The sequence below is a fragment of the Myotis myotis genome, unplaced genomic scaffold (assembly GCF_014108235.1).
Source record: "Myotis myotis isolate mMyoMyo1 unplaced genomic scaffold, mMyoMyo1.p scaffold_m19_p_12, whole genome shotgun sequence".
NCBI lineage: Eukaryota > Metazoa > Chordata > Mammalia > Chiroptera > Vespertilionidae > Myotis > Myotis myotis.
In genome coordinates, this window is record NW_023416316.1 from 25,983,004 (window position 1) to 26,004,497 (window position 21,494).

At 53.4% G+C, this 21,494-nt stretch overlaps 1 protein-coding gene across 7 annotated transcripts in view; it reads left to right on the forward strand.

Annotated features, from left to right (window-relative positions):
• The window catches only part of SHB (SH2 domain containing adaptor protein B), a 127,020-nt gene that overhangs the window by 87,757 nt on the left and 17,769 nt on the right, over positions 1–21,494 (forward strand). For 2 of the 7 annotated variants that reach the window (XM_036330317.1, XM_036330314.1), the window contains exons 4-5: positions 8,581–8,752; positions 14,501–14,620. In XM_036330317.1, coding sequence (XP_036186210.1) covers positions 8,581–8,752; positions 14,501–14,620 — 292 coding nt within the window. Of the gene's footprint in view, positions 1–8,580; positions 8,753–10,078; positions 10,116–14,095; positions 14,277–14,500; positions 14,621–16,831; positions 17,039–21,494 lie in introns of those variants that run through there. The other 5 variants (XR_004971220.1, XR_004971219.1, XR_004971218.1 and 2 more) reach the window with 5 other exon arrangements.

Consider the following 21,494-nt stretch of genomic DNA (forward strand, 5'->3'; position numbering starts at 1 on the left):
AAAGCCTTTACTCTTCACTGCTGCACTGACACCTCGAGTGTGGAAGGGCAGGTCTGAACATTCCCTTTACCTGTGCTGTTGTGAGTTGGCTTGCGTTGTTGAGGCAGAAGCAGTTGTGCCCACTCTGTGACTCGTCACTATCACAATCAAACACAAATGCTCCAAAGCTGGTAGTGCTGACATGTGCGGCCGGCACTGCTCCAGACGTGCTGTTCCCACTGAGCCCTGTGACTCATCCCCTGGCACTCGGAATAAACAGGCTTGGCCCCTGCAGAGGGTTCCTCGGGGAATCAGACCTGCCACCCTCACCTGGTGCACCCGGGGAACACCACCTTCTCCTCCATTGGCTCCACTTGGGCTCCCATGATGCTTCCTGCCTCCTGCACAGCTTCCCAGAATGCCTTGGGCCTGCAAGGAAATTAACAATTGTGTTTGTACCAAGAGCTTTTTGCTCTGTACTAATGAGTAACAGTTGTAATTAATATTTAACACATGTGAACAGCAGGTCTGCGGAGAAAGGGGGGGTTAAATGAGAGAGCTGGGATCACTTGTTTCCTTTGGCTAATATGTTACTGAGGGACAGGTTTTTCCAGTTGGCTTTTCTGTTTGACTTATGAATGAATTCATTTAGTAACCCAAAAAGAAAAAAAGGAAAAGAAAAACACTAGCATTTAATAGCTTTGATTCATCTGCTAATTATACTGATAGATGGAAATGTTCCTTTAAGTGCCTTTGTCTCCTTTGTGGAAAAACAAAGATTTGACAGTATGTCTGTGCTCTTCTGTTTGACAGATCAGGGATCTCCGTGTGGATAGAGATTTTTAAGCTCCATGAGGTCAGAGAGTCTGCCTCCTTGTTCACACCTGGGTCCCACCTAGATCAATGCCTGGCACACACTGAACACACACTTATTTGCTAAGTTTATTGAATAATTCAGGTCTCAGGGAAACCAACCCCATGTTCTCTTTATGATGCTACAATACATACGTAATCATGTGGCCTGCTCACACACGGATGGTTTGTTTTCATATTAATTTTTTATGCTGTACACCTGTCTTCTCCAAATGAGGCCGGGGACCTGCACTTGGAGGGGCATTTTTGAGTGGCTATTGACTGCTGTGATTGCCGCCTCTGGTCTGAATTCCCGGGGAGAGAGTGTGTCCCTGCCTGTCTGAGGATTGCCCATGCATCTGGATGCCACATTGGGGATGGGGAGACTGGTGTGCCAGTGGATGGCAGGCAGAGAGCCATGCACCTGGCTTGTCCCCTCCTCTCTCTCCTGCCTTCCCTCGCTGCCATCTGTGGAGGGGGCAACAGCAGAAACATAAACAGATGGGCTGGGGCTTTGGGGCTCCTTGGCCAGGAAACTCATTTGCACAAATGCTCACCCTGCTTCCTCCAGGCCTTCTGAGGCTTGTGGATGGGGAAAAGCCCTGTCTCAGGTCCCAGGGTTCTAAGTATCTGTGAGCAGGTGAAATGTCAGGGGTCACTGCATCAGTCACTAGCAGGCCTTCTTCACCAGAACTACCAGAGTGCACGTGATTTCAAGTGCCAGGGGGTCTAGATGTAGAGCCCCATGTTGCCACTTGCTGTGGTGATCCGAGCAGGTTGCCTCTGTTTCTTCGTGTGTAAAATAGAGGCAGTAAGTGCCGAGAGTCAGGGCATAGCTCGGTGATGCTGCTGTTGGTATCACTGTTATGAGAATGTCGTGCTGCAGACAGGACTTGTGCTGAACTCATTAGAGGCCTCTGGCATTCAAAGACCTGGATTCAAGTCCAAGTTCAAGTCAAGCTGATGACTTGGGGCAAGTCAGTCCCTTTTCCAGCCCTGCTTTTCTCATCTGTAAAATGAATTATACCAGTAAAGATGGCTCGCTTCCGCAGGTAAAGGCTCCTGTGTTGGGGTCATTTAATCATTTTCATCAGGATTTTTCTTTACATTTCCTGTAGCCAAGCAGCAGCCTTTGGGACAGGGTCTTTGCACCAGGCAGTGGTGTCCACGCTTCCTTTGGGACACAGATAAGAGGATGAAGGCACACCTCCTAGTGCCAGGCCCCCTTCCCCAGCCCAGGCTTGGCTCTAGTTGACTGTGTTCTTGGAACCCGGTCCATGTCCTGGCACCTGCCTCGCAGGCTTCCTGATGCCCTGCTTTGTGGAGAGTCACTGCGGCCTCCCCGCACAATGAGGACCTCTGTTCCCAGGCACCACCCACAAGATGTGGCAGCGTGGTGCCCTGGGGCCTGCATGTGTCTCCCAGGTGAACACAGAGGCCTCTTGTTGTCGATCCTGAAAATGCAAACTAAACATTTGCTGAGCCACATGTTGTCTTACAGCTTACCTGGAGCTGTCACTCACGGGCCGAGGGGGGCGGGGGCCGGTAGTGGAGAGTGAGGCCAACTCTTGAACTGGAGGGGAAAGGGGGGGCTTTACCTCTCTGGGCCTCAGTTTCTCCATCTGAAAAATGGGAATTCTGAGAACTTGTGTGCATATATGCATAACCCATGGACACAGGCAATAGGGCGGTGAAGGCCTGTGGTGAGGGGCAGGGGTGGGCTAAAAGGGGTCTTGCTATGAGGAGCTGCAGGGCACAAAGGAGGAAAAAGGAGTTTTGCCTGCGGGTCTAGGGCAAAACCTGCCCCAGGAGGCAGCGTTGGAGCTGAACTTGGAAGAATGTCTGGGGCCTTCTTACACAGATAGTGAAGAAAGGGGTTCTAGAGGGCAGGCACAGCTGAGGCCTGGGCAGAAAAGTGGTGATGGGTTTGGGAACTGGCCATTCTTGTGACTGGGGCCTTGGGCTGGTTGTGAAACCCAGAGGGTTTTTGTAGGAGAAAATGTATCAAATTGGCATCAAGTCCCTGAGGACCTCAAGCACCAGAGTGAGGAGTTTGCCCTCCCTCCCAGCACCGGGAGCAGCGAGGCCCCTGAGCCCCGAAGAGCTGTGCTTTAGAGGCCCGTGGGCTTTTTGGAACCTGGCCAGCCCTAAACCCTAAACAGAAAAGAGCTGGACCCCGGAGGAACACAGTTATTTCATCTAAACAAACATTTACTAAGCACGCCTCCCTGCCAAGCACTGCTGTAGATTTAGGGGCAGACAAGACAGGAGAGGGAAAAGCAAAATAAAATGAACAGCCGGGCTGATTGGGGAGCACTGGTGTCAGTGCCCACTGGGCTACAAGAGAAGTGCCAAGTGCTGTGAGCCGCAGAGGGGGCAGGTGGTTCTCGGCAGGTGGGGTCAGGGGAGGCTCTGTGCCGTCCTAGGAAGCTTCTAGGTGTCCTACAGCTGGAGCAGAACAGTGGTCACTCCAGGTCTAGAGGATTCGTGAGGCACAGCCCTGCATGACTGACCCTGCCCGTGTCTTCATGGGGGGGCGGGGGCACGGACCTGGAGTGGGGTAAGCCTGCCCCTGGTGACCCACAGGCCTGGGCTCAGGCCTCGGTCCCCCCTGAGCTTTGAGAACCTGGAGGAGTTTTCCTCACCTCCTCTGAGGCCTCACCCATTACCCATAGGGTGGCAGGGTTCTTGGAGGGTTAGAGCGGGTGCCTGGGACACCCTCTTCCCTCATTTTCAGTGACCGAACTTCAGGGCCAGTTGGTATAAAACCTAGAATACAGCAGGTCCTCGAGTAACATCCTTTCCCTGAACATTGTGTCATTATAATGATGCCGAAGGAACTCTCGTTTAAATGAATTAGCCTGTGGCAAAGTTGGTTTTGTTATACTTGTTTTGCTTAAAGTCAGAGAAACTGTCAGTGATGTTACGTGAGGACGTTACTGAATAAGTAGGAAGGGGACAGCGTTGGAAGCTAACCTGGATAGAGCAGGAGTAAGAGGCCTCCTGGAATGTGAGGGGCACTTGAGCTGGGTCTAAAGGATGAGGCCTGTCACCAGACCACAACTGCTGGAAGGACATTTCCGGCATCACAGAGGGGCCTTGTCACCTGCCCTGGAGAAAAAGGCCGGGGGAGCCGTTCACCAGGCTCCTCTCCCGCTCCTGCTGCCGCTGGGTCTGGTCCTGCCCACCTGACCCCTTCCTCCTGCAGAATGTGTAATTTGCCTACAGGTGGGATTAATTAGGTGGGATTAGTTAGGTCCTGTCATTCCAAACAGCTCTACAGGGTGGCATATTTTTTTCTCTAAATGCACATATTCTTTTGAGGGCTGTGTCTTCCTTTATCTTTTGCAGAAAGTCACTAGATTAAAAGAATTGCCATTTTAAATTGCAGATTAAAGACAAACTTAATTAGAAGGAATGAATGCAGTCGTGTTTGGAGCTTCAGTTAAACGCGTGTGTTTTTTTCTTTTGCTCCTGAATCACTACACTTGGAGTTTGTATATTTTTATTTTAGGTGAAATGATTTGCCTAATTAAGCCTGTCATTCATCACCACCTGTTCTCTCTAAAATATGTGGCTATATTATTAAGCTTGCACGCAAATGTATAAATTAATTCAGCAGGGAATTACGGTGTTGACTAGGATGTTATTAGGTTGTATCCAATTTATTTGGTCAGAAAACTGATATTCCCCCCCCCCCCAATAAAGTGAAACAACAGCTTATTAAGTTTCTTCAGTCCTTTGTTGAGCACTTGTTATGTCGTAGGCATGGTACAGCCCCTGCCTTTGGGCTCCTGGGAGCCAGAAGGGGAAACTGGCGATTAGGATACCATCATTTAAATCAGGGTTACTCTGGGGTCAGGGAATGCTTCCTGGAAGAGGTGACCCCTGAAAGGCAGGTGGAATCAGTCAGGTGGAGAGATTGATACAGCTCAGTAGAGGGTTGGGCATGGTGAGTGATCCTCCTGGAAGGGGGCGTGGTCAGATCTGAGCCTGGACAGTTAGCCAAGTTGTTGGTTCTGAAGAGCTTGGGTTTTTTCCCCAGCCTATGTTCCATGCTCTGTGCGTCTCTTTTCAGTTGCTGTGCCAGGAGATGTGTAGTAGGAATTTATTTTGGTAGAAATACTAAAGTTCTTATTTTAGCCAGTGGAGCCCCAGGTTGTCATAGGTGAAAATGCCTTGCCATTTATATGGTCCCTCCCTCTCCTCTGCAGGTGGCAAAAGTAAACAAGAGCCTTCCTCTCTCACCTAGACCCTCCCCACACCATGCCCCTTAGCTTGCTCCCTCCTCTCCATTCCTGACAACCAGAAAGAGAGCAGAGGGAGGGGAAGGCATGGTGGAGAGGCACTAGCTCAGCGGTTCTCAACATGTGGGTCGCGACCCCTTTGGGGGTCGAACGACCCTTTCACAGGGGTCGCCTAAGACCATCAGAAAACACATATATAATTACATATTGTTTTTGTGATTAATCACTATGCTTTAATTATGTTCAATTTGTAACATGAAAATACATCCTGCATATCAGATATTTACATGACGATTCATAACAGTAGCAAAATTACAGTTATGAAGTAGCAATGAAAATAATTTTATGGTTGGGGGTCACCACAACATGAGGAACTGTATTAAAGGGTCACGGCATTAGGAAGGTTGAGAACCACTGCACTAGATGGTCCCATGCCCCTGACCCCATCTCCTGCTGTGCCCAGATCTCCATCTCAATGGGGCATTCATTACACAGGGCCCTGGCCTGCCATCACCTAGATGGTCTCCCTGCCTCCAGGGTTGCCCCAAACCCTCCATCAGCAGTTATAGAGGACTGATTCTAAAACCCAATCTGAGAATTGAATTTATTGATTTAACCTAGAATCAAGTCCCAGCTCTTTTGAAAGGGGTTCTCTGACCAGGCCCCTTCTTGTCTGCCTGATCCCATGGTTAGCCAGCCCCTCCTACAGGGCTCTGCAAGCTCAGAACCTGCTTCACCTCTTCCTCACCCTTCTTCTCCTCAAAAAACTATATACCCCATTTGACTGACTGCCACGAGGGCTGGTGTGGTTCAGCAGGAACTTTGATGGAAGACGCGGGCTGCTGGGAAGCCAGGGAGGGGCCCATAGTGACACGTGTGACAAGGCCCCAGCTCTGGGCTTTACCCCCTCACCACCTCTATGAAAGCCTGGAGGGGCCTTGAGGTCATTGCTGTCTTATCTGTGCCTGAGGGTGGACACAGGACAGAACTGTGGCCAGAGAGCAGGGCGGGACCCCAGCAGTCCTCTCTCTGTCCCTGCTCCATGCTGCCAGTCCTGACATCACAGCTACTCACGAAGCCTAGAGTTTTCTGTGTCTTCCCCGTCCTGGATAATGCCAGCCTCATCCTTCCAGCGCTCAGGCCAAAAGCCTGCTGTCTCCTCTTTTTCTCGCACTCCACACTGAGTGCCGGGAAGGTCCTGCTGTCCCTGCCTGCAGAGCGCAGCCAGACTCTGACACCCTCTGTCACTTCCATGCACAGCTCCAAGGCCAGCCCTTCCTATAGTAGCTTCCTCACAGCTCTCCCTGTGCTCCCCCTCCATCTCGCTTTTTTTTTTTTTTTTTAAATAAACTCTTTTAAAGAACAATTTTAGGTTCACATCAAAATTGAGCAGAAAGTACAGTGAGTTCCCATAGGCCCTTTGCCCTCTATCTCTTTTCAGCACAGCAATTCTGTTATAAAAGTGCCAGGTTAAAACCTTCCCATCAAAACATCAGAATGGCTCTCCTTTCTCTCAGAATAAAGCCAAAGTCCTTCCCAAGGCCCGCTGAGCTCTGCTTCCTCCCACTCGCCTCCCCTCACCCCCACTCCCCCGCAGCCCTCCCGGCTGTGTTGCTTCTCCAACACCCAGGCATATTCCCACCTCAGGGCCCTGAACTTGCTCTTCCCTCTGCCTGGAATGCCCTTCCTGCCGGCAGATGTCCTCATGGCCCGTCCCTCCTTTCCCTCAGGAATTCATTCAGATGTCACCTTTCGAGAGGCCTTCCCTGCCCTGCTTTCGTTTCTCCAACGCACTTACCACCAGCTGGTGAGGGTCTGACTGATTTATTGTTTGTCTCCTCACCGAGGTTCTGAGCTCCAAGCAGGCTAGCTCTCTCGCTCACTGCTGTTCCCCAGCCCTGGAGTGTGCTGGGCCCGTGCGAATGAGTGTTTAGAAGTGAGAGGGTGAACGGATGGCCCGCGGGCCCCGCTGCAGCCTGAGGGTGACCACACACAGGTGGTCTGACATGCCTGGCAGGAGCCTCCCTTCCTGCTGTTTTCCTCAGTGGTTACTAGAGAAGAGTGTTGGAGGGATGGAAGTGCTCCACAGACCTGACGGTGACCTTTTCTGTCACAGGACAAGTTCATTCCCATCCTCGGTCCCCATAGACCTCAGTCGCCACAGACAGGCGGGGTTTTCCCACCGCCTCCCTCCAGTGAATGAGGTTGATTGCTGGGTCAGAGGGCCGCTCGCCACCTCTGCTTGCTGGTGGGAGGGGAGTGTGTCGCTTGGCCAAAGACATGTGTCGTTTGGCCAGCAGCTAGTCACAGCTTTGGGAACCTTGTTTCGCAGGCCCCGGCCCAGTTTACTCAGCACTCTGCGTGTGCCAGGCCCAAAGAATGTATTCCCTCATCTGGTCATCACAGCAGCCTGGTGATGGAGCAAATGGGGCCTCAGAGAGGTTGAGTGACAGCCAAGGCTCCCAGCTGGCCAGGGCAGGCTTAGGAGAGGACTCAGATCAGTTCAGTAGCTTATGTGAGGTGACCAGTACTGTGTCCACATTGAGCAGACATGATAATAAAAACCTGTAAAATATGGATGCAAAATAATACCCAGCACAGACTACATGGCACACGTGACTGAATCCTCACAACAACCCCATGAGGTGGGCGCCATCATCATCTCTATTTCATCTCAGGAGGAAACTGAGGCCCAAAGTGAGATATGCGAGGTGGACTTGCTGGTTTCCAGGAATCCTCCCAGCAGCTCGTTTCAGCTCAGTGTTTTCTGCTCTTTGTGCATTATCTCAGGGTCATCTTCCTCAAGCCCACGGGGGTGAACGATGCTCCCACAGGCCCAGCAAGGGCCTGTCCCCCATGATGGGCACTGTCCGGCCTTACCTGGGGGCTGGGCCCAGGGCAGGTCTGGCTGTGTAGGACCCACACAGGGGACAGAGTGAAGAGATGCAAACCGGGGGATGCCACATGACTCTGACTGCAACTCTTGTAGGGTTGTCCCAGAAGAAAGGGGGCCAAGTGTGGCCTTTGCGGCACTGGTGGGATGGGAGACTGGGAGGAGAGGAGCCGCTTGGAGGCAGGTTTTTGGCACAAAATGAGGAATAACTTTCTTTCCTGAGAACTGTCCAGGGGACTGAGCCCACGCAGGAATGCTGGGTCCCTCCTCCTGGCTGGAGGTTGCAGGGGTTTCCTTTGGGGATAAGGCTGAGCTCAGTGGCTTCTGCAAACTTAACCAGCCCCATGGAAGTGCGGCCTGGCTTTAACAGCACCTTCGTGCCCTGTCTTAGGAAGTCCACATCCTGAGAGCCATGTGTGCTCATTGCTTGGAGCTCTTCCTTCTGCCAATTGCAAAGCCCCAAGGAGAACAGTCAGTCGACTCTTACCTCACTATGCCCGCCACCACCACCACCACCACCACCACCACCCCACCACCACCCCTCCCCCCACCCCCGCTCCTGGAATTCCTCAGGCCAAGCTCCCGTAACTGTGCACTCTCTCTCCACAGCCCAGTTTAATGGCAATGAGAAACGACAGTCATCCCCCTCGCCTTCCCGGGACCGGCGGCGCCAGCTTCGAGCTCCCGGAGGGGGCTTCAAGCCCATCAAGCATGGGAGCCCCGAGTTCTGTGGGATCCTGGGAGAAAGAGTGGATCCTGCTGTCCCACTGGAGAAGCAAATGTAAGTTCTCAGAGGCAAAGCCCAACCTCAGCTCCCAGCTCATAGTCACTGCTCCTCCCTTTCTTTATCTTGTTTTAAAAACTCACCGACTGAGAAAATGTTAGTGCTCCAGGGGTCTTTCAGTCCACATCCCTACCCTGCCTCCACATACAGATGGGCATGTTGAGGTTCACAGAAGGTCAAGGCCACCATAAGGTCAGTGGCAGGTGCTTTCTCCGCCCACACGGCATCCTCTCCCTTACTTCTGAGGACTAGTAAGAGTGACACAGGTCACTCCGCCCTCCTACATCACATGAGTTTTTGAGTAGCTAAATGTATACCAAATCCCGCCCCTACTTGTAAATTAGATTTATTTTCTAGCTTGTGATGTTGTTGCCCCACATCTGCCTGGTATTCGTGCAAGGCTTTGACACTCTTGGTTTGGGTTTTCACAGCCCCTTTGCCTGCTCACTTCCCCTAACACTGCTGGTAAGGCCCATTTCTGGTTTCTGTCCTCCCCTTGACCATGATGATCGTCTCCCTTCTCTGCCAGGGTTTCAATGTGAACAGGCCCCTGATCTGCTCTGAGATCTTCAGTGGCTTCCCATCACCTGCATGAAGTCCCACCTCCCAATCCTGCCCCTCAAGCTGAATTGCCCCAGACTGCGTTCTCCTTTTCTCAGCATTCCACATACCTGAACTAGAGTGAGGGTCTCCGGGAACATGATAAAGCAGGTCCTGGATCTTGTGCTGGTACCATCAGGTGTATCATCCTCTTAACAAGCAAATGTGTGATAAATGGGTTATCATCCCCATTGCACAGATGAGAACATCGGAACTCCAAGCAGGGCAGAGCCTTTGTAGGCTCCCAGGGTTCCAGTGCAGAGATAGGATTTGAACTCCAGCGCTGTGACTCTCCCCTCACTCCCTCTCCTCATGCACACTCTTGCCCCCACCCTTAGCACACGCCTGGCACAGAGCAGGCACTCAGTCCAGTCCGCCAAGAGATTAGCTGACACCAAGCTGGTTCCTTATAAGATCACGAACTGTATCAGTCTCCGCCCAGGGAATTCTGGTCTCAGCACAGCCAACAGTGTATCCCTCACAGGAAATGCTGGCCCGGTGAGCAGGATGCAGGGTTTTCCGATGATGTCATGTGCTCGTGTGCCTTTTTTAAGCATGTGCGATCCTCGGGAGGCTGCAGCCTCCGAGCCTGCTGTACTGAGCACATGGGTATGGGGAGCGTTGTGTTCACCGTTTCTCATAGACATGCAGATTGGGCGGCAGGTTTTGCTTATGTCTGATCAAACTGTTTACTTTTTAATCAACAAACACAATATGATCCAGAGATGCCAGGAGCTATTCAATGTGCATCCTCACCCAGGTCTGTATGGGGTCAGCAGCCCAGCCTACCCTCCCCCCTCCACCCCTCTTGCAGAGCTTTCGACAGGTTGGGGCCCTCAAAGATAGTTCTGCCCTCTTTCCTTTCCCGTTCCCACCTGACAAGGCCCTTGGCCAAGTTCAGAGTCAAGGCTGGCTCTCCCTCCCCCATCATCTCTTCTTCCCAGGATTATTCTGGCCTGTGAAGGCCCTGACTCATCACCAAGAGGTGTGCTCAGGTCAAGTCCCATCTCCAGCACAGCCCAGTGACCCAGACAGAGAGGATCACCTAATCTCACACCTGACTGATGATGCCTCAATGTTTAGAAGGCACAGGGAAGAGGGGAGGCGGAGGCTGACACACTGGAGGGGGGCTGTCCTCAGGGCTGTTGAGGGGCAGTCACACATCTGCTTTCCTTCCTGGGACGGTGGAAGAGTTGCTCAGCTGCTCAGGGGACACCCCTCTCCCACACCTCCTGGAGGCAACCCACAGCCGCCTCTGTCCTGCATCATGATTACCATCAGCACATAAACATGTTCTATTCGTGAACTTCTCTTTAAAACAAACTTCTTAAAAGTAAATAAATAAAATCTTGATCCTCTCTAGCTCCTGCCCGTGTTGGGAACATACGTTCTGTGAGAGCTGGAACTTGTTAGGGTCACCACTGTTTCCTCCCAGTGTGCAGAACGGTGCCTGGCACATCATGAGTGTTCATAATACTGTCTGCTGAATGGACGGAGTCCCCACGGAGCTGCCAGCACTTTCTCTCTCCCTTTCGTCACCTCCCCTTCTCTCTCACCCACCACAGTCTGCTCCCCTTTCCTGCCCAGTCACCAGGTGACGGCCTCTGTCCTCCAGGGCAGCCAGCAGAGTAGCCAGCTCCCGCCTCCGCAGACACTCTGCTCTGGGTTTTTCTCCTGCCTCCCTGGCTGCTGGCTCCTCACCTCAGCCTGACCTGAAGGATGGACTGTCCGGGGCTCAGGATCTGGTGGTGATTCACCAGCGCACATCCCAGCCCACACTTCTCCCAGAACACACGACTCCCACATCCAGCTGCCTTCTTGGCATCTCCACTTGGCTGACGAATGGGCATCTCACATTTAACGTGTTTGGATCTGGGCTCCTCATCATCTCCTAGACACGCTTCCCCCAGCTTCCCCACCTCCATAAATAGCACCACATGTAACATGTGGCTGGTTGCTCAAGCCACAAACCTGGAGTCATCTTCAGCCCTCTTTTTGCCTGGCATCAGCATCTAATGCATCAGTAAGTTCTGCCAATTATCCATCCAAACTACAGCCCCAATCTGTTCTGTCCTCCCATCTCCGTGGCCACCTCCCTTCGACCACTGCGGAAGCCTCCTGACTTGTGTCCTGCTTCACTTCCCCTCTGGTCCCTCTTCAGGTAGCCTGGTTGATCTCGTAAGATCATCCAGAACAAGTAACAATCTCAGATTGACCCTCTGAACGCCATAAGCATCTATAGGTGCAGTTCAATTCAAAGTATCGTCACGTGTGAGGATGGTTCCCGTTTTGGACGCGTGGTAGTTAACTGGTTAAAACTCTCATTGCCCTCCACTACACTTAGAAGGAACTCGGACTAATTTTCTTGGCCCACAAGGCCTCTCCACCCTCATCCAGTACCACTTCCAGGCTCACAGTGCTGGACCATCCTTGCTGCTCCGTGAGCATCCCAAGCTCATTCCTACTTTGGGGCCTTGGCCCCTGCTAGCTCCTCTGCAGAAAGCGTGTTTTCTTTGGCCCTTTACACGATTGGCTCCTTTCACAATGGAGAGTCTCAGGTCAAATGTCATCTTCTGGGAAGCCCCCTTCGCTCTACAGTACACTCCAGCCCCCACACCCCCAGGATTCCTATGTAGCTCTTAGCACTGTCTGAATCCTTTCCTGAATCTATTTGTTGATTCTCCTTCTCCCTGTATCAGCCCCACGAGATCAAGGATGGAGTGAGTGGTGAGTAAATACTGGATGAGCTAATGGATATTGGATGGGCTGGATGGCGATGGTTGGACCTTAACTCCTGTGGTTCTGACCTGATGGGCCAGTTCCACTGAGTCCAGCACATCCCCAAGATGTCCTCTGCCTGGATTCTCTTTTCAGTCCCGCTGAGCCTGCTCAGGGCCAGTAGTTGGCCCCAGCCCCCTTCAGGACCACTCGGGCCCATCCTGTCTCCTGGCCAGTGGCTTCCCCCTCAGTGCCCTTCTCTCCCACACTCTGCCTGGGTCTCCTTGAGCCTCCACTGAGTCCCTGCCTTTCTCTCCATTCGGAGCAGCTGGAGCAGCCCAGGAGGGAACCAGCAGCTTATCCTGTTTACTCCCCTGAGAGGCCCGACCGCCACTACCTCCCTAGAGCCCGCTTGCTCCTGGCTCCTGGCTCCGGGCGGGACGGGCAGCAGGCAGCACTTCCAGGCCTTCCCTGAAGACACCTGCTTCAAGTGACTGGAACCTGTTTTCCTAATAAAACAGTTTTTGTCAGCTCACTGGGGGTGTGTTACACAGGTGAAATTTCCCAGAAAACAACCTTCCCAACTGTTAACTCTTGTTTCTAAAGTCGGTGCCATCCTTGTCTGTCTCTCCCAACGACAGGCCTTTCTGAAACATACCTGAGCCTTCACGCCTCTGAAGTGTTTGATCAGTGGAGCCCCAACTTCACGTTCCCCCTCATTTCTGTGCCAGTTTAGAAAGGAAGGCCGCTCTGAGGTCTGCACACTCCCTGCTTTTTCCCTGGGCCAGTCTCCCCTCCGATTGTCCAGCCCCAGGGCTGACCTGTGAGTGGTCATCTCCTGGGCAGTCAGTGACTCAGTCACGCGCTTCTCATACCTGCTCTCCAGTCCTTGCGTTCCTGGAGCTGGTTGGGGTTCCTTTTGTACATAATTACATCATCAGCACTGCTGCTCCTGTTCAGAGCACTGCCTTGCGAATGGCAGGAAGTGAACGGTGAAAGGCAGTGTTTCTCTAAGAGAATGTCTGTACCCGAATGCTCAGGGCTGCTGGCAGGGCACTCATGGCGTAGCCAGGACCAGGAGGCAGCATCCCGCTTACACCTGGGAATTTAAAATGCAGCCTCCGGGGTAGGCAGCAGCCAGAAATACGATCGCTGGGGAAGTTCCCCAGGGCCATCTGCAAGTTCAGTCTCATTCTGCTGATGCTCATGGCTGCCATTCATAGAAATTCATCCCATCCCAGGCTCTGCATAAGTCCTTTTATGCATCATCCCATTTAATCTTCAGCCCCAAAACAGGGGTGGAGGGATCCTAACTTGATAGAGAACCAACGCTCAGCCAGGCTAAGCCGCTTGCCCCAGACCACCTGCCTGGCCAGTGACCAACCGTATGTGCCTCTGCAGCCGGAGCCTGCTCCCACCTTGTCCAGCACCTCTGGTTCTCTTCCTGGCCCCTCTCTCACCACCTTCCAGATGTGTTCTGAGTATGCCCACTAACTGGCGTCTTAGGGTCTTCACTCTTCCACTGAATTTGTACCTTCAGCCTTTCCATTCTCAACTCTTCCCCGTTTGTCCTGCAGTTGGGGGCCTTAGGCCACCAGCCTCTGCATCTCTCCTTCTGATTCGGCCACTCAGCCACGTGGTGTCCAGAAGCAGTGATGCTGGATCCCCTCGTGCCCGGTCAATGCCAGATTCATGCGGCTGGAGCAGTGGGGCGGCCACCCTCCTGAGTGACGAGCACTGGTCATTGTCCTGCAGATGTCTCAGAGTCAACACATGTCCCTCCTGTCAGCACCCACTATGGCTTTGGTGTCACTTGGACGGAGAAAGCCAGAAGCCTCACATTGCACACAAGGCCTCCAGACCCGACCCTGCCTCATGGCCTCCTGGGCCTCATCCTGACCCCCACCCCCTCTCTTGCCTCACTCCACGCTGACCTCCTTGCTGTTTCCAAAACCCGGCAGGCACTCCCGCCTTGGCCTCTCCCTTTGCTTCCCATCCCTCTGACAGAATGCTCTTTTCCAGCTGCTGTCCTTCCTCCAGCACCTCCTTCAGGCCCACACTGAAATGTCACTCTCTCCGGAGGCTTCCGTGGCCACTGCCTAAAACAGCCGTCACTACCGAGAGCTCCAGACCACACAGCCCTGCTCTATCTCCTCCGTAGCACCTGCACTAGATGTCAGCTTCGTGAGGGAGGTGACTGTGGGTTTGTTCACTGTCCTCTCCCCGGGATCTGGCAGATAGCATGCACTCGGCAAATGTCTATGAATGACTGGGCATGAGTGCACAAACGCACCTGCTCTATAACAAGGAGGCCCTGGCCGTGCCAGCTGCCTTCTGAGGGGCTGAGCCTACTCGAGGAGGAGCAGAATTCAGGGTGTCAGCTGTGGGGTCCTGTCCTAGGGTTCTGACCCTCTCCCTTCTCCCCAGATGGTATCACGGAGCCATCAGCAGAGGAGAGGCTGAGAACCTGCTGCGACTCTGCAAGGAGTGCAGCTACCTCGTCCGGAACAGCCAGACCAGCAAGCACGACTACTCCCTGTCCCTGAAGTGAGTACGGCCTCGTCACCCCCAAGCTCCTCTCCGCAGCCTCCAGCGGAGCGCAGCCGCTCTCGAGTCTGTGGCAGAAAGACCCTCCGGCGTCCCCCCGGGAAACTTGCCAGCATGAGTTATTTCCAGCCTGGGTTTTTCAATTTGATCTTATCCCCCTGGGATACTGAGGCGTCTTTATGTTCTGCTTCTGCCTCCCCAGAAGAGGAGGGGCCTCTTCCTGGGATTTATATTGAATAACCAGGAATCGCGTTCACATCTGCCTGAGCCAGGGACTATGTGAAGCTCTTAGCATACCTGCTCTCTCAAACCTCACAACAACCCTCTGATAAAAAAACAGCTTGTCCCCATTTTGCAGGTGAGGAAACTGAGGCACAGAGAGGGGATGTGCCTGGCCTAAATTGTAGGGTCAGGACTCGAGGCCAGCTTATGTTCTAGGTTGCTGTTTGGACAAGTCTGATTTTTGGTATTTTACAAAGGTTGTGAGGAACACTGGGAAGAGCTGGGAAGAATCCTGTTGGTGGTGGCACTTGTGGCTGCTTTGTAAACTGTGACCTGTAAACTGTCAGGTCTTTCTGACCCACGAGGCATCGCTGTCAGGTTCGGCAGCCCCCACATAAGAAAAGAGTGTTTTGGTTGAGAGTTTCATCAGTCAACCAAAGATGGGACCCAACAGATTGTCTAAAACCCATTTTACTGATAGGAAAACAGAGGCCGAGACAGAGGAGGTATTCCCCAAGGACACACAGAGAGTGGTGACAGAATTAGGGTATGAAAACCCAGGCCCTCCAGATAGGACAGCACAGCACCAGGAGCAGTGAAGGCCTCTCTGCTCCAGTCGCCGGTTTTAGAAGCCGCATGGTGGAGAGAGCTGCTGGGATGCAAGTCAGGAGCCTGTGTGCAGCTGGCCATGTAGACAGTACGATCAGTGCAGCCAAGCAAGGAGAGACTGGCCTGGGCTCTGCCCTGAGAGGGACAGTGACACGTTGCAGAGCCGCTTGGCAGGAAACGGGCACTCCTGGACGTCCCTGGAGAAGGGAAGATGTGTGGAGACCTGGTGGGAGCCACCAGTCTTTCAAGGACCATCAGGGCAGAAGGAGCAGACGTGGTCGGGGTTCCCAGATGGGGGGTTATGGACAGCAGATTCCAGCTCAGTGAGAAGAAACGTTTCCTAAGAGTCGGAACTGATGAGGAATTAGAGTGGCTTAGCACTGACTCCGTAGGTAGTGAGCGTCTCGTCATGGGGGTGTGCACCAGGCTGGCCGACCACCTTGCCAGGGAGTGGAGGGGATTTCTAACCAGCTGGGGAAGCACTCAGGACAAACGGCGCCTGTGCACTTTATTGTCCACCCTCAGACCCGGCAGCTTAAAGAAGCAGGTCAGTGACGCAGCTGAGGAAAATTCGATAAGCTAAACAGCAACGGGGCTGGGAGGCTGGGCTGGAGGCGGCCAAAGCCAGAGAGAGGGCAGTCAGTGGAGTAGCAGGGGACTGGTACACACCACTGGCCATGCTGACAAGGGCCAGGGGTCCTCAACTTCTCACCACTCCATGCAGCCCCTCTCCCTCCCTTGCTGTTGTGGTAACCTAGCAACCCAGGTGCCCATGAGTGAAGTTCCCAGATCTCCACGGTCCTGTCTCCAGGTGAATTGTGCTCTTCTGGGGTAGGAAGCCAGTAGCCTCAGAGGCGGGACTTCCTGGTCACCACCCTTCCTGCCAACCCAGGCAGCCTGCCCACCCCCTGAGCTTCCTCAGCACAGCAACCATCACACTGGCAGCTCTGAGTTCCTCCAGGAATCTCATTCCTCCTCGTATCCCATTGTCTGGGCCTGGTCAGAGGGGACTTCCAAGAGGACTGATTGAATGTACCAGAGAGGAGGGGATGGCGTGCCCCATGCCAGGCCCAGCTATTCCTCCATGAAAGCCAGATAGTAGGACCACTCTCGAGGAATGGACAGCACCTTGATCTGTCCTCACAGTAACAAGCTTGTTGTCCAGGGGCTAGGCTGGGTGCAAGGAGAAAGCAGGGGACAGGCTGCCCCCTCCCTGGTCTTGTGGGCTTGGCAATCACGTCACTTTTCTGAGCCTCAGCATCCTCATCCGTGCCTAGGGTGGAGGGCGTAGCGTGTTCTCACAGACAGAAAGCATCTGTAGCCCAACTAGCGCCATGTAAACATTATTTACATTATTCCCACCCTGCCCTGCTTTCCCAGGTCAGCCCTGTATCTTCTTTGAAGGCCATTCTTAAGAGCTACAGAAGGGACCCATTGTCCAACGTCCTGGACAGGAGTCCTGTCCTGCCACTTACTGCTCACCATGTGACCTTGGCGAGTTCCTTCCCTCTGGGGCTCAGCATCCTCATCTGCCCAGAGCAAGACAGACTGATGGTTGCTGAGGACGCCTTCACCTCTGACATTAAGGTGTCCCTTGACTCCCCAGATCTCCTCTGTGTGTGGGCTCAGCCACTCTTTGTCCTTGGAGTGTTCTAGCTGCACCTCCCCGGCTAGAACACTCTGCTTGCTGTCAAACCCGCAGACACTGGAGGAGGAGGAGGGTTTAGTTTTGCATGTTTGTCTAAAGCCATTAGATCCCAAAGGCCAGAGAAGGGTCAGCTTGGTCAGCTTTCCCTTGAGGGAGTCCAGAATTGGGGAGGTGAGCTAGGCCATCCCATGGCTGGGCAGGGCAGCTGGCTAAGGGAAAGTGGGCTTGCTTCCCAAAGTAGCCCCATTCCCAATGACCAGTGTGTTTGCCAACCATCAAGTGACACCTGGTATTAACCAACCAGACCATCAGTGGAACTGGGACTGAACATCCCGGCTGCCTGGGGCGAGTGCCAGCTTTGCCAGGACCCCCATGAGGTGTGAGGGCTCTCAGGTTCCCGAGGCCTGGCTGGCAGGGGCAGGGTGGGGAGTGGCATTCCATGCATGGTGTTGTCAGGAGTGTGGTGCAAATTGACATTGGAATCCCAGCTATGTTTTCTTATAAACCTTAGTTCCTGACGTGAGAGTGTTGTAGGGTGAGGAGGACTTGGGGGAGTCTGGCCTCAGGACAGAGCCCTCCACCCTTTCCGTCCTTCTCTCAGCAGATGGTTATGAGAACCTTCTGTACCAGGCACTGGGCAAGGCCACAGAGTGAGCGCCAAGGTGAGGACAGCCTGGCCAGGCTGCAGAGCTCACAGTGCGGCCCATTCATCCCGGGCCATGGTGCACACACTTCTGCACGGAGGGCCTTGCATGGATGGGGATGGCAGTCCCTGCCACAGAGGGTCAGGAGAAGCTACAGGGGGGAGGTGCGCTCAAGCCTTAAAGAGAGGGTAGGTATTCCCCAGGCTGGTGGGACCCCAGGTGAGGGAGCAGCCAGGCAAAACCCAGGAGGTGCAGAAGAGTCTTGCAAGGACCCGTGTCTCTCAGAGAAGCTGAGACGCAGTTCTTAGCGACGGGGCCACTGAAGTGCAGGGTCCACTCTCAGGCACTGGTCCTGAGCTTAAACCCCACTTCCACCTGACCCTGCCTCCCTGCACCTTATATTCCTGTGCTTTTTCTCTGGATGGTCCCATGGGTGCCTAGGGCAAAGTTCACATCCTCTGCCTCATCGTAGGTAGAGGCAGCCGAATGACCTTGCCAAGGCTGGAGTGGAGGCAGCGGACTCCCACCCCCTCCTAAGCATTCCTGATACCAGGTCAGAAGGTCATCAGATGTCAAACCTGGAAGTGACCTGAGACGCCCACCTAGTCCAGTCCCTTTGTTCCTGGGTGGGGAGACTGAGACCCATAGTGGACTCAAGATTGACCTAAGGCTCCCCAGCTGGCAGTTGACACACTGACAGTTAGAGATGGCGACTGCTTCCCACTGTGGGGACTAGACAGAGCCCTGTGCAGGCCCAAGCTGCCCTCCACCTACCCCTCCGCCAAAAACTCCTGCATTTGTAACAATCCAAGATGGCACCTGAATCGCCCACCCATTGCCTCTCAGGTCCCTCAATGGCAGACACCCCCAACTCTGAAGCAATCTTACCAAGATCCACCTCGTGGTTTTTTAACATTGCGCTATCCCCTCCCCCTGAAGAGCTCTCCCTCTTCCCCATCTGCAGCCTGGCCTGGCTGAGCTCAGACCCTTAGGCTCCCGCTCAGGCACCAGCAGCCACTTTGGCCCTGGCATTAACCCCTGACCCCGTGTGCACACTCTGCAGCCTCTGGAAGCAAAGGATTGAGCCTTTAGATATTGGCACACAAACATCACACTCTACACAGCTTCCTGCCTGGGAAGGCAGGCAGTAGGGGAAAGAGATGAAAAGTCTTGAAAAATCTCATTAAAAGAGTTCTTCAGGCATTTTGGACTATGAATGGCTTTTTGCAACTTCTAGTTCCATGAGTTTTTGCAAAGGAATCTGGAGAAGATGAGGGAAACAGAACTTCAAAGCTGGAGGGCTTGCAGCTGGGGGCCAGGAGCAGGGTGAGTGCCAGGGCCTCCCTCCCTGTGTGCGGGCGGCCTCTGCCTGCATGGGGCCCGGGCCTGGGAGACAGAGCCGCACTTCTTAGGCCTCCTGGCCCGGTCGCACCTCTTTTTAGGCAGTGAGAGTCCCACCCCCAGCTGGGGAAATGACCCCTCGGAGCCCTCAACAAAGGGCCATCAGCTTTCAAGTCCCCAAAGACAGAGTGCACAGCATCCTTGCAATTGTGGTCCAGTGCTAATCTCAGGAGGGGCTTCTGGGGTCTGGCCTGTTTCCATGAGGGTGCAACTCGGGTTTGACCATTCAGGAGCCTTCCTCAACACTTCCCCCACTCCCCACCCCCACCCCAAGCTCTGCCCCATTCAGTGTCACTTACCTCCTGGGCTCCAGCCCTACAGGAGCTCATAGCCAGAGGGGAGGATATTTACACCTGTAACTCACAGACAGACAGTCCCTGACTTAACAGAGGTTTGGCTTAAGGTTTTTTGATTTTACGATCCTATGAAAGTAACACACATTCAGGAGAAACCATACTTCAGATTGTGAGTTTTGATCTTTTCTCAGGCCAGCGATGCCATACGATACTCTTGTGGCGCTGGACAGCGGCAGCGAGCCACAGCTGCTAGTCAGGCTCGCAGTCAGAGCGTCAAGCACCCATACTCACATGCAGTGTTAAGTGCATCTTCAACTTAACACACTTCCAGCTTACGATGGGTTATCAGAACTTCATCGTAAGTCGAGGAGCAGCGTGTTTAGGGCTACCCAAGGCGGTAGGTGCTCGGGGCCGGGCCGGGAGGACCAGAGGAAGGGAGGAGAAGGATGAGCAGGGCTGAGACCTGGGACGGGCAGAGAGGGCAGCCCAGGCAGAGGGAGTGGCACAGGCTGGGAAGTGCGGATCTTGGGCAAGAACAACAAATAACACCTGGTGGGTACGGTCCTAGGTCCTAGTCGGTCCTACGTCCTAGTCACCAGGCTGAGGAAATGGGGCTCTAGCCTGTAGGGCAGGGGCATCCTGAAGGTTTTGAGCAGGGTGTAGTCATGTCCTCAGAGCTGTATTCTAGAACCTTCAGTGACCCAAGGTGCACCGTGAGTACTGTCAAGGAAGGGACACTGCTTCTGCCCCCGCGTGCCCACAAATATGCCAAGAGGCTGGGAGGTGGGCAGGCATTCCAAGGGGAGATCCAGGGCAGCCCTTTCCAGGATGTTAAGGGGAAAACATGGGCTCTGCGGTCAGAGATACCCGGGTTTGAATCCTGGCTCCACCTTTTACCTGCTGTGTGATGTTAGGCAAGTGACTTTACTTCCCCGATCATCTCCTGGAAAACTGTAGGGTTTCACTTTCATCAAGCCATTGTAAGACGTATAGTTGGTCCTCCGTATCTGCAGGTTCCACTTCCATGGATTCAAACGTCCATGGATTCAAGCAACCACAGATGGAAAATATTTTGGGGGAAATGTTACATTGTTGCCGACTTTTACTGTGTAGTCAGGGCTAAGATGGTGTCTGTACTAAACATGTAGACTTTCTTTTCTTGTCATTATTCCCTAAATAATACGGTATAACAACTATTTACATAGCACTACATTGTATTAGGTATTATGAGTAATCTAGAGATCATTTAAAGTATATGGGAAGATGTGGGTAGTTTGTATGCAAATACTACAGCATTGTATAAGGGTGCATCCTCGGATTTTGGTATTGTAGGGGAATCCTGGAACCAGGTATGCCTCGCCCTGGGCCCACAGTAGGTGCTCCGTATATGCTGGTCTCTGCTTCTCCCAATTTTCCCAGAGCCTTTAGAAATTGCCATGGAGGCAGCAGAGTGGACAGAGCACTGGGCCGGGTCAAGAGCCCGGGGGGGCCAAAAGGGGTGCGTCCAAGCTGTGTCTGCACCTGGATGAGGGCGAGTGTCTTCTCCCTGTGCCCATAGAATGAGCCTGGGTTCAATCAGCACATCTGCTTCCAGGTTAAGGCCTCCACAGTTAGGGTGCGGTGCCTTTCCCCTGGGTCCCAAGGAGCTGAGAAGGCCCCGTCTCTTCTCCAAGTAGGGGAGGAGGGGTGGGCAATTTATCCGACTTCATTAAGGACACTGGCTGGTTCTTGCTCAGAGCTGCGGGTTTGTAGTGACTCCTGGGCAGTCAGTCTCTCCCCAGCACATGCTTCCTGGGCTCCAATGGAGGGTGGTGGGTGTAGCTGGGACCCGTGGCACTGAGGGCTGCAGGCGGGAGGTACATTCCTGGTAGAGCTGTTTTTCTTTCTCTCCCCTCATTGATTTATATAGTAAAGGAGAGAGTTTTCAAACAGTAGGCACGTCTGGGTCTGGGCAGGCGGGCGAGTGATTAATCTTAGTTTGTTGCTGCTGACAGCCAGGAGCAAGAAATAATAAAGGTTTACAGGGGGAGAGGGGAGGGGGTGCCGAGAGCAGC